The sequence below is a fragment of the Dryas octopetala genome, chromosome 8 (assembly GCF_963921425.1).
Source record: "Dryas octopetala chromosome 8, drDryOcto1.1, whole genome shotgun sequence".
Taxonomy (NCBI): Eukaryota; Viridiplantae; Streptophyta; class Magnoliopsida; order Rosales; family Rosaceae; genus Dryas; species Dryas octopetala.
The window spans coordinates 11,793,886-11,807,346 of record NC_141373.1 but is presented as its reverse complement, the minus strand read 5'-3'; the positions used below and the strand labels follow the sequence as shown (position 1 = coordinate 11,807,346).

At 38.9% G+C, this 13,461-nt stretch overlaps 1 protein-coding gene across 1 annotated transcript in view; it reads right to left on the bottom strand.

Moving 5' to 3' along the window:
* Nucleotides 1–13,461, bottom strand: part of HAF01 (HAC13 protein (HAC13)) — a 29,777-nt gene that overhangs the window by 4,325 nt on the left and 11,991 nt on the right. Inside the window, exons 12-18 of the mRNA XM_086252885.1 lie at nt 8,313–8,649; nt 4,891–5,100; nt 4,712–4,804; nt 3,681–3,881; nt 3,315–3,521; nt 724–1,210; nt 79–263 (exon numbers count right to left, since the gene is read on the bottom strand). Coding sequence (XP_086109011.1) covers nt 79–263; nt 724–1,210; nt 3,315–3,521; nt 3,681–3,881; nt 4,712–4,804; nt 4,891–5,100; nt 8,313–8,649 — 1,720 coding nt within the window. The remainder of the gene's footprint in view (nt 1–78; nt 264–723; nt 1,211–3,314; nt 3,522–3,680; nt 3,882–4,711; nt 4,805–4,890; nt 5,101–8,312; nt 8,650–13,461) is intronic.

Sequence of the window (13,461 nt, the reverse complement as noted above, 5' to 3'; positions counted from 1 at the left end):
CATGTATAGAGCACCAATATCTTCAGTCAGACAGGGAGTACATGTTGAAACAAAAAAGCTTGTTCCCCAATTACTTACCACTTTTGCGTCTCCAATTGGATTCTCTTTCGAAGTATAGGATCCATCAGGTTGGGCTGCACCAATAATTTTCTTTACCCTATCTGCATTCTCGACACCAAAACTTGTTCGCGAGCCTGGAGCCAGCCCTGCTTCCTCCCCCAAAACTCTTGTTTTCTTCTTCTTCCTCCTCTCAGTTTCATCATCTGTGTAACAGCTGTCATGGTCAACCATATATCACAAGTAGGAGCACCAAATGACAATCACCACATACATCTCAAATAATTACACTAGCACAATAGAATTTCAGCAAGAACCAGTATATGTTGCTACATTCACCAAAAACTAATAAGAAAACAAATCGAAAGAGGACATCTAAAAATTTACAGCACAACTGAACCATGCATGAAAAAGCCCACTTATGTCCAGAGGTTTTGTTGTGGCTTCAATTTTTTTGCCATTGTCCATTCAACACAACCTCCATTGGAAATTTGGAACAAGGAAAATCCTCCAATCTAAAATTTACTGCATAGCAGAAACATAAATAACAGCAAGTGCTAAAAGCAAGAAAAATTCTTCTGGACATAAGTACAATAAAGCTCCCTCAACGCCAAGAAAAGCAATTATAGACAATTTTCCTTCATAACTAATTATAAACCTTCTTACCATCCAAGAGCAACCTGCATAATTCAGCTGCTTCAGCTACCTCATCTTCAATTTCCTCTTCTGCCTGAGCCAAGGATGGGCGCCTTCTCATTTTAAGTCCTTCAACACCGTCCAATTTATCATGATTGGATTCATGGTTACCCCCAAGCCCTTCACATTCTTCTGCATCAAGCAGATTTTCTAAATCCCCAGCAAAGGAATCTAGATCGCTATTATTTCCTTCAGAGTCGCTCTCATTTTCATCACCATCGACGGCTGAAAGACTCTGAACTTGCCGGTCCCAAATTTCTTGGCACTTCTCCCGGTTCTGCTGCTGCAGCTGAAGAAAGGACATACGCTGTCCACGTGCATATTTGCTGATAGTATTTGGATCAACTTTGACCCCAGATGCAGCTTGCTCACTTGAAAGCTTGCGTATCATTGCAATCCGATGCCATCTTGTCTGCCTCGCAATCAGTTCATCAGCAACGCCAAATTTAAGAAGAACCTGGAAACCAGAACACACAATTAAAGACAATGAATACAAAATAACTATAGATATCACACAACATTTCCAGAAGAAAACAGAGATGCTTAAATATCCTATTTTACAAGAAAGATAATCTTATGCGGTGAGGACATACACATACTAGAATTTAATCATGCATGCTGGGCTTTATTTTTTTAACCATCACATGTATGACAAAAATTACATAAATTTTCAGAGTTTCATGCATGCAACAAGAACTGGAAATATTGAAGCTAAAAAAATAAAAGTTAAAAGAGAGAGAGAGAGAGAGATAAAGATGACCCAAAAAAAAAGGTAGGAACAAAAATTATGATTTATAGTTAACTGTTTTTATTTCTCTTATTAAATAAAGTTATTCAAATTTATTGTCATAGTAGGACCTCTTTCTGGATGTAGATGGCCGCTCATGTAATTTTGTACTCCAGTGTTGAAAGTACCAATGAAGTTATGCATAACTTATCCATTATAAGTTATGCATATTTGCATGCATTGATGATTGATTTAAAATTTGCTAAAGTTTCATTTGAAATTTCCATGCTTGAAAGGAAATACCCGTCATTGACGGTCACCGATATCAATAATGATATCGAAATATTCTTCGATATCTCCGTAAATTTGAGTGCTAATATTTCCTTCAATGCCGATATTTTCATCCTTTTGTCATCAAAATCAAATTGGAAATTTTGTAAACAACATGATGTAATTTGTGAGAAGAATGAGCAGTTTGGTGAGAATATACAGCAAAAGACATTCTCCAAGCATACCTTGAACAGAGAAATGTTTGACTGACAAACACATATGGAAGGTTGACATTGCAATATTTTGAAATATTAGGACTAAATAGAACAAACTCTGAGGGTTGAATATGATTAGTAAATGGCTAATCATTATATTAGTTTATTTTGTGCGTTGACTCCTCTTCTTTTCCTTTGAGCTGGAATTTTGGGTTTAGGAGAAATCTAAATGATCTAGAGGTGGAGGAGTTAACCTCTTTATTGTCTAGTCTACATGATATTGTGTTGGTCCCGCAAAAGGAAGATGGGATAATTTGGAATTTGGAGTCAGCGGGGGTTTTATCATGTAAATCCTTTGCGAGGGTATTAGTGGAAAATCATTCTCTTTCTCATTTTTCTCCCTCTCGTGTAATATGGAAGGCTAAAGTACCTCCTAAGGTACAGGTATTAGCCTGGATTGTTGCTCATGGAAGGCTGAACACCTGTGATATGGTTCAGCGAAGAAGACCTTCTTGTCGTTTATCTCCCCATTGGTGCGTGATGTGTAGAAGAGAGACGGAGAGTTTGGAGCACTTAATGTTGCAGGGCCCAGTTGCATTATATTTTGTGGCCGAGGTTGTTTAGGTAGGGTGGGTTGAGGTGGGAGATTCCAGATTCTTGTACTGCCTTACTGTCAGAGAGTTTTAAGGTTTTTGAAGGGAAGAAGAGGGGAGTGGTGTTGGGGAGATGTGCTGTGATGGCTATTTTGTGGGTAATTTGGATAAAGAGAAATAAAAGGGTCTTGGATGATGCTAGGGGAGAAGAGGTGGATAATCTGTGGGAGAGAGTTCGGTTTTGGGCTTCTTGATGGGCATCAGTCACTCCAATTTTTAGGGATTATTCATTTTATGTAATCTTGTCTAATTGGGGGGCTGTTGTGTTTTAGGGAGATTATTTCCAAAACCTTTGTATGGCTGGACCCTTTATTCTCTTAGAGCTTAATATCTAGGAGCTTGAAGGAATTAGGATAGTGGACATCTTGCCCACTGCATTGTATCAGGTACTGCTTTATCTTATTTTAATGAGAGTCTGTTTCTTATTAAAAAAAAAAAAAAAAATCAGTATGTTAGTTTATTCATATTCTAGATTATGGGATTTCCATAGATGAATATGATCAGTATATGGCTAATCATCAAGTGCATTACATCAGTCCTTTAGCTATCCAAAGAAACAGAACAAATTTACATATTCATCTAAAGACATAGAGGTACCAATTTGACCTAGACTACTGACCTCAGTCACTAATCAAAACTAATTCATACAGATATAGGGTGGAAAAAAACGAAGATTCTAGGGAAGAAATAATTCACCTCTCGTGCAGCCTCCATGCTTAATCTGCGTAGATCAGCATCTGTTCCAGTAACAGTGGAACCTCCTCGACCAGGAACAGATTTTTTCTTCACCACTGCACTTGACATCGATGCTTTTGGAGCAGAACGAACATAACTAAAACCTAGGCCCCGACCCGACGGATCACCAACACCAGAAATTTCCAAACGCTCAATATTTTCTCGTCCCTGCAAAAGGGTTGTAAATAAATAAATAAAGGGAAAAAAAATGTTCTGATGGTTGTCAAAATTACTACCTCTTACTGTTAATTCGCAATGAGAATATGATTTGACTCTTAAGAACAGAATCAAAAGACAAAAATAATAAAATCAAAGAGGAAAGTTTACCAGTGTACAGGCTACAAAATTGCTACTCAAGTTCCATGGAGTGATCTGCAGTTCCCTTTCAATGTGTGATGCAGCAGCCAGAGTAATTGCTTCATCAGGGAGACGATTCATTGCAGATGATATGGCAGAGGGATGTGTTTCAGTTATCCCTAAATGTTTGAGCCGATAAAGACCAGCTTGCATGCTTTCAAAGGCACACACCTAAACCCCAAAAGTAAAAACAACAAAAGGAGAGGATATGTAAATATCAAACCTCTTTGCTAATACCTACCATATAACCTGCTGATTTCAGACTTCAAATTAATAACTTATTGCTAAAATCATGTGTCTTATGAAAACAAAATAATAAAAAAAATTAAAAACTAATTGAGAGCCATTTTTACATAGTACGAATCATCTTTAACTAATATTCAGAGAGTTCCCACACTGCTGTCGATAAAAAAGAAAAAAAAAAGGACGTTATTGTACCATTACAACAGATGGACACAAAAATGGAAAACATACATGCATAGGCACACTACCGAGGAAGGGAAAAAACCTAATAGTATGCCACTCCAAATCCATGTTAACAAAACTTATAATTGTCATCGTCATCAAAATTATATGTGTGAAAAGAGTAAAGGAAAATAGAAAAGATTTTTATCAAAGTTCACAATGCTGTTACAACTACTGGTGTAAGGTCATCCAAATACATGGCTGTTGAAAATTTCAGGGGAAATAAAAACTTTTGGAACTTAATAGCTTGAGGATTCATGAGGCTACTTGATTTCAAGATCAATGGTTTAAGGATACCAATGAGAGAGAGAGAGAGAGAGAAAAAAACTTGGCAAAGGAACCCTCCAAATACAGCATAAAGAAGCCCATTCCTGATTACAATATATTGCAGCAAGTCTTTCAACAAACTTAATCCACTAACAAGGTGCTAAAACTAATCCTGAGCAGAATTGAAACCCATAAAAGCATGGAGTTTTAAACTATGCAATGGAACCTGAAGTATAACAGAAAATCAAAAGACCGAAAGTGTAACTCACCTCTTCTGGTTTCACCATATTTCTTAGTTCATCCTCTGAAAAAATCCGGAAATTGCGTTTCTTAACCCAAATCCATTGCCCATTTGATCCTCTCTGGAATTTTGCATATCCATTAATAATGTATAATGTTCAGTTAAGTATAGACAGCAGTAAAAAGATTTGAGCACATAGAAAATTACCTGCAAATTCGCATGTTCCTTCAGCTTCTTCCGAAGAAAAGCTTCAGATAGGTAAGGAAATTGTGAAGGTAACTCATCTGCACGGATACAAGGAAGGGAATGGCGCTTTTCGGCAGCACGAAATTCACGGCACATGTAGACTAGGAGCCTGTTAATCATGTAATTTTGAAGATTCTTAGTCCCAGGAGACATTACCTCCATGAGAGGTTCCTGCAAATAACAATTAAAGCAGACAACTCAATTTCAATAATATAAAGTTCTGAAAATGTTGTTTCTTACTACAGGTAGAATTACTGAAGTTATTAGTGGCAGCCGTGTACAATTTAGACACAACTACAAAAAAAAAAATGTCTCTTCTTCTAATATTCCGATTGGAAAACGAAAACAAAGATCATAAAATAAGAAAAAGTTGTACCACAAAAAGGAAATATAATAAGAATACCCTGACCACAAAATTTTGAGGAGATGTTCTAATCAACAACTCTTATCAAATACAATGACAAGATAGAAACACATATACACACAGACATACAGTAAGAGAGAGAGAGAGGTATACAGCAGTTACATGCCACTATACATTGTCAATGTGACTCTTGACCATTACCAAATTATGACCAATAATGTATATTATTTGTATATGCATGTACCTACATATTTATATGTTCTTAAACAATATGATAAGTAATCAACACCTGCACCACCATGCAAAGGTATAGCAATTCAACACTACATTTTAATTATAAATTTTGAAAATGGGTGTATTAATATACCTAATGAATCATGAAAATATGTGTTTCATACTCGCTGATATTAATATGCCTAATATCATACCTTTTTTTAAAAGAAACCAATGATTGTTAAAACTAACTATAAATATACATCAGTGGATAAGGAATCCACTCAATGTATATACAGAAAACAAGAAAAAAGAGAAATAAAGAAAGAACCATCCCAACCAATGCAAAACAAGAATGAGACCAAGAAACCCGCAACACTCTTTGCTGAAATACTCTTAAAAGAAATGAGAATAGCAGAAAGGATGCTATCCTCAAATTCTGTGGAAACTGAAACCCAAAGCCTTAAACAAAATTTGACCATATCCCGAAGCTCATCTGATCCCAGCCCTTAGAAATCTTCAAAAATTCTTCTATTTCTTTCCATCTAAGGGGCCCACAGAATGGCTACTGTTGAGAATAATATCCCACATCGGAGAAGTAAAGCCTTGCCTTACAATTTAAATGGTCTTGGGTCTCTCCACCCATTTCCAATTGGTTTTGGCTAGATACTCCAATTTCTACATGCTATTAGAGCAGTAGAACGTGCTCCCACATCACCCACAAGGCTTAAGTGATGCCATACACGTGAGGAGGCGTGTTCAGATAATATTCCACACCAGGGAAGTAAAGCCTTGCCTTACAAATTATATGGTCTTAGGCGTCTCCACCCATTCCCAATTTATTTTAGGTTGAATTCTCCAATTTCTACAACTACCACACTGCACCCCCACAAAACTTTAGCTCTCTCTCCACCATTAAACATCGCCTGTTTTTCACAACATCCTTGGGAATCACCCAGCTAACCGTACCCCAAACTCTTTAAACAGATTGAGCCACAACTTCAAAGCTATTGGGAAATGCAGGAAAACATGATTAGTTGACTCCCCATCCTTTTTACACATGATGCACCAGTGAGGAGAAAACAAGCCCATGGCCATCTTTTCTGAAGCATTTCACATGAGTTGACCTCTGCATGAACCACCAACCATACAAGAATCTTAACCTTCAGTGGAACCTTAGCTCTCCAAATCGATTTTGCAGCAGCAAAATCTGGAACATCACTATTTCACATAGAACCCTGAAGTGAGAACTACATGAATAGCAACCTGATGATTCCTGCAGCCATCTCCCTGAATCCAATCTATTACGCACCAATCTGACAATTTCAGAAAAACTTAAACAAAGAACACCACTCCCCAATTCCAATATCCCTCAAATACCTCTGGAAGCCCAAATCCCAACCCAAAGGAAAAGAAAAAGTGATAGCACGTGAGGTTATCATTGCTTCATGTTTATTAGATGAGTTCAATAGGCATGGGAACCTGCCTCATATAGCAACACCCCCTGACCAAGAATCCTCAAAGAATCACACTTTCTCCCCGCTACCAAAAATCAATCTGCATACTTTGATAAAATCTTCATACCCTTGGAAAATATCCTTCCAAGGACTCCTACTTGATTCTCTTGCTGCTGAATTCACATCCCAACCATTTGCTCGAACCCCATATTTACTTCTAATAATAGAATGCCATAATGAGTTTCCTTCCAATGGAAACTTCCACAATCACTTTCCAAAAAGGTTTTTTTTTTCCAGCAAAACTACCAGTAGCCAACCCTCCTTTTTCCTTTCTTAGAAGCACCTTTACCTAATATTATAGTAATATACATAATATCATACATTAATACACCTAGTATCACAATTTTTTTTGTCTAAATGCAAATAATGATACTAATATACCTAATATTATAATCCAAACACCAAGGTTTGTTTAATCCGTAGTACTAACATGTGCTTTCAAATGGATGTAAGAATCCCCACATGTTTGTGCACCTACCGTTTTGTCAATAGCTTTTGAATTTCAAAATTATTTTGAAGTTTAGGGATTCAATCAGTTACTGGATATTTAGGAACAAATTGCACAAGTTCAAGGATTCAAAAATATAATTTTTTATCTTGTCGAAGAAATAGAAGGGCAGGCTTGGGAAATGATAGTGACCAGCTTTTAAATTTTTGGGCTACCTAGTGATTGGGATAATAGGTGGAATAGGATTTTTAAAAGAGGAAAAGTTATTGGTTTACGATCTAAACAAATTAGATACTAGGTACCAGGATCCAATTTTTCGTAGTGTTTTTTTGAGTGTTTGATATATGTTGTCAGGTCCAATACTAATACCACAAGATGTTTTGTGATCAAAGGTAACTTATCATGCTATTACAGTTCAATTGTCTTAGCTGTCTTATGATTGAATCCTGGTAGAGCAGACCTCATGAGGGAGAGTGTTGGTATGCATTATTGGGTGGTGAGCTTGATATATGCTCCTGGACCCATTTCCTGCTAGCTCAAACTTCAAGGAACCACAATGACTAAACAGTTGATACAATCAACTAAATGTTAAATATACATTCTGATACGTATTGGCACGTATTAGCTCGGAACTATTGGACATGCATAAAAGCACTAAAATGCACAAAAGAAAATGAATCTCTATAATCATACAAGACATAAGTAAAACCACTAATAGAAAAACACACACATCAATCACTCCGTAAATGACCCAAAAAAAAACAATTGTAGAACCCAAGAGAAGAAATATAAAATAAAAATATGGGAGGGCTAAGCAGTGAAGGCTATTGCCATAACAAACCTGTTGTCCGACAACATTAAGCCTGTCAATGCGTCTAATTGAGAGCTTTCCCTTTGCAGAACGAACTAACAAATAATCAGTCGAGGGCACCTTATGAGAAAATACGGGTGCTCTATACATGTTTGTTTCAAGAGATGACTGACTGCAACCAGCTTTTGTATCTCCAAGAAAAGGTGATTTATCAGCAGGATTTAGTGAAACAACATGTCCCAAGCTGCTGTTTTCATTGCGCAACAAAGATCCAGTTTGATCATCTGGGGCTGATTTTTGATAGTAAGTGCACAATCTTGCACCCATACCAGCATTGCTCAAAAGTAAAGGTCTTTCCTCACAATATCTGCGAAGATAATAAAACCAATTAGTTTGGTAAGGTCACCCCCATATCTGTACACTTAACAAAAGCTCATGCTAAGCATCAAAAGCAAAACAAAGGAATTTTTTTTTTTTTTTTTGAACAGAAAGGTGCTTTTATTAATAAACATCACAACGGTACATAATGTTGACAATGTGTCAACCTGAAAGTACAAATCCATAATATAATAGATCATCCATGTTCTTTCATATCAGTTAATTTACATGTTTGATGCAGGAGACGGTTACAATACCTAATCTATTCTAGCTTACAAGTTATTTCTAGATATTTCCTTTTTAAGTGTTTTCCTTTTCTAGTTAGGATTCTAGTAATTTTTCCTTATTTTTAGGAATTTAAGTGTTTTCCTTTTCTAGTTAGGATTCTAGTAATTTTCCTTATTTCTAGGAATTTCCTATTTTATGCTTTAGGTTTTCTCTATATAAAGAACCTTAGGTGCTATGTTTTAGGGCACTTTTTATCATCATTATTAATCAAAGTTTTCGAGTTTTCGAGCTTTATCTTTTTCTGGTGGATTCCAGAGTTTTTTTCTTCAAGTTTGACACCCGCGAACTTGAACCTTCAATTCTAAGACCAACGTTTGTTGTCTTAGTGCATCCGACTGCGTCAAGTGGTATCAGAGCAGGCAATCTCCTACTCTTTTCAAAGCTTGAACAGCTATGGGTGATCAACCAGTAACCAGGGCCGACATGGAGGGTTTCACAGCGAGTTTGAACGAATCAACCACGAACCTGGCAAATCTGGTGGCAGCGTTAACTAATCAGATTGCAGCATTAACCAATCAGATTGCTAACGCAGGACAAGGTGGAAACAACCGACCGCCTGTTAGAAACAATCAACAACAAGGCAGGCATAACCGTGTCGCTGTTGATGACTCTAGCTCAGAGGAGGAATTGGAAGAGGAGGAGGAAGAACAAGGAAATCAAAATAATCAGGATTACAGAGTGAAAGCTGATATTCCATTGTTCTATGGTACTATGGGTGTAGAGGACTTTCTCGATTGGCAAATTGATGTTGATCGGTTCTTTGATGTTATGGAAGTCCCGGAGAGTAAACAGGTTAAGATGGTGGCTATCCGGTTAAAGAAGACTGCTGCTGTTTGGTGGGATAAATTGGCTCTCCAAAGGCAAAGACAGAGGAAGGGTCCAGTTAGAACATGGCGCCGAATGAAGCAGCTAATGACTGAGCGGTTCTTACCGGAGGACTACGAGCAGATTCTTTACAAGATGTACATTGATTGTGTACAAGGAAGCAGGACCGTGACTGATTACACAGCAGAGTTCTTACGTTTCTCTGAACGTAGTGACTTAAACGAAACAGAGAATCAGAAGGTGGCTAGATACATCAGTGGTTTAAGGGGCTCTCTTCAAGGGAAAATAGGGTTACAGACTGTGTGGACAGTTCAAGAAGCATCCAGTCTAGCCTTGAAAGCGGAATTGATGGAGAAATCATCTCGGGGTTTCACAAATTTCAGGAGACCCTCGGTTCAGAACAACGTCGAACCAGCCGGAGAGAAGGACAAAGGCGTGGTTAACAGAGATTCCAACTCTAACAACAAAGGAGCAAGTAGTTCCATTAGTGGCATTCAGTAGGACAGAGCACCCACTCCGAAACAGAACACTCCTTATGCTAGGCCAACCCTCGACAAGTGTTTCCGTTGTCAAGGAACAGGTCACAAGTCGAATGTTTGTCCCAGTAGGAAGACGGTTGCATTGCTAGAAGAAGAGGAAGACGACTTTATGGAGAATGAGGAGTATGAGGGAGTTGAATTTGCGGAAGAGGAATCTGAGGACAGAATCAGCATTGTTTTACAGCGACTGTTGCTATCATCCAAAGAAGAGGGACAACGCAAGAATCTGTTTAGAACGCATTGTTCTATTCAGAACAAGGTGTGCAATGTGATTGTTGACAATGGGAGCTCCGAGAATTTAGTTTCTCAAAAGCTGGTGGAATATTTGAAACTACCCACGACTCGTCATGAGAAGCCGTATGGTCTCGGATGGGTGAAGAAAGGATCTAAAGTAGGGGTTAGTGAAACTTGCAAAATTCCTTTATCAATTGGTAAGCATTACAAAGAGGAGATAATCTGTGACGTTTTGGATATGGATGTTTGCCATATTCTCCTTGGGCGACCATGGCAGTACGATAACGACATTACGTACCGAGGACGAGACAATGTGATCATGTTTACATGGGGGAATCATAAGATTGCAATGGCTCCTGTCAAGGATTTTGGTAGCGTTGCAAAAGAGAAGAAGTCAAGCTTCCTAGTCATGTCGCATGATGATAAAGAACTTGACAAGGCTGTTAAGGAATCACAGTGTTTTTATCCGGTTGTGGTCAAGGGGTTGATGAGTGCCGTGACGGAGGAGACAACAACTCCACGTGAGGTGTTAGAAATTTTGGAAGATTACAAGGAGTTAGTTGCTGAGGAACTACCTGACAACCTGCCTCCTATGCGTGATATACAGCATCACATTGACTTGATCCCAGGTTCTAGTCTACCTAATCTTCCCCACTATCGAATGAGCCCTAAAGAGAATGAAATTGTAAGGGAACAGATTGAAGATTTGCTGAAGAAAGGGTTAATCCGCGAGAGCATGAGCCCTTGTGCTGTACCGGTTCTTCTCGTTCCAAAGAAAGGCAATCAGTGGCGAATGTGTGTTGATTCTAGGGCCATCAACAAGATCACAATCAAATACCGGTTTCCTATCCCTCGGTTGGAAGACATGCTTGATGAGTTGAATGGATCAAAGGTGTTTTCGAAAATAGATCTTCGAAGTGGGTACCATCAGATTCGAATCAGGCCTGGAGATGAATGGAAGACTGCTTTTAAGAGTAAAGACGGATTGTACGAGTGGTTAGTGATGCCTTTCGGCTTGTCAAACGCACCTAGTACTTTCATGAGATTGATGAATCAGGTTCTCCGTCCTTTTATTGGGTCCTTTGTGGTAGTTTACTTCGATGATATTTTGATCTATAGCAAAGCCAAGGACGACCATTTGGAGCATGTAAGGCAGGTGTTACAAGTCCTCCAAGAAAATCAGCTGTACGTGAATTTAAAGAAATGCACATTCTGCACAAGCAAGCTGCTGTTTTTGGGGTTTGTCGTTGGTGAGGATGGGGTTCAAGTAGATGAAGCCAAAGTGCGTGCAATAAAAGACTGGCCCGTTCCCAAAACCGTAACTGAGGTACGCAGCTTTCATGGTTTGGCTACTTTCTACCGGAGATTTGTAAGAGACTTCAGTACTATTACTGCACCTATTACCGAATGCTTGAAGAAAGGGAAGTTTCACTGGGGACCAGAACAAGACAAGAGTTTTGCATTGATTAAGGAGAAGCTTTGTACTGCTCCTGTGTTAGCATTGCCGGATTTTGATAAGATATTTCAAGTGGAATGCGATGCTAGTGGTGTAGGAATTGGTGCTGTGTTATCTCAGGAGAAAAGACCAATAGCTTTCTTTAGTGAAAAGCTAAGCGAAGCACGACAGAAATGGAGTACTTATGATCAAGAGTTCTATGCGGTATTTCGAGCTCTTCGACAATGGGAGCATTATCTGATTCAGCGAGAGTTTATTCTGTTCACTGACCACCAAGCTCTGAAGTTTCTTCACAACCAGAAAGTGATAAATAAGATGCATGCTCGTTGGGTAAGTTTTCTGCAAAAATTTCCTTTCATTATTCAGCATAAGTCCGGAGCTCTTAACAAGGTAGCTGATGCTTTGAGTAGAAGGGTTTCCTTGCTAACTACCTTAGCACATGAGATTGTGGGTTTCGAATTTTTGAAAGAGTTATATGAAAGTGATGCTGAATTCAAGGAATTATGGGACAAGTGCAACGGTAAGCATCCTTCTGCAGACTTCCATATTCGCGATGGTTATCTTTTTAAAGGAGACAGACTGTGCATTCCTTGCTCGTCGTTACGAGAGAAGCTGATCCGAGAATTGCACAGTGGTGGTCTTAGTGGTCATTTGGGACGGGATAAGACAATTGCAAGCTTGGAGGAAAGGTACTATTGGCCGCACCTTAGGAAAGACGCTGGAGCTATTGTTCGGAGGTGTTTTGTTTGTCAGGTTTCTAAGGGACAATCTCAGAACACAGGTCTTTACATGCCGTTATATGTTCCTGAAGATATCTGGCAGGACCTATCTATGGATTTTGTGTTGGGGTTGCCGAGGACGCAACGAGGTGTGGATTCTGTGTTTGTTGTTGTCGACAGGTTTTCCAAAATGACACACTTCATTGCTTGCAGAAAGACCGCAGATGCAACCAACATAGCCAAATTGTTCTTTCGGGAAGTTGTGCGTCTCCATGGGGTTCCGAAGTCAATAGTTTCCGACAGGGATACTAAGTTTCTCAGTCACTTCTGGATTACATTATGGAGGATGTTTGGAACAAGTTTAAAACGAAGCTCTACAGCTCATCCCCAGAGTGATGGGCAAACCGAAGTAACAAACAGGACGCTGGGTAACATGATCAGAAGTGTTTGTGGGGATAAACCGAAGCAGTGGGATTTAGCTCTACCGCAGGTCGAGTTCGCTTACAATAGTGCCGTACATTCCGCAACAGGGAAATCACCATTTACGTTGGTATATACCTCTGTCCCGAGGCATGTGGTTGATTTAGTTCCACTACCGAAAACTCCTGGAGTTAGTGCGTCAGCTGAAGCTATGGCTAAAGACATTTTGGACACTAAAGAAGCAGTCCGAGCTAGATTGGAAGAAACTGGGCAAAAGAACAAAAGGGCGGCAGATAAAAAACGGAGGCTCAAGGTTTTCA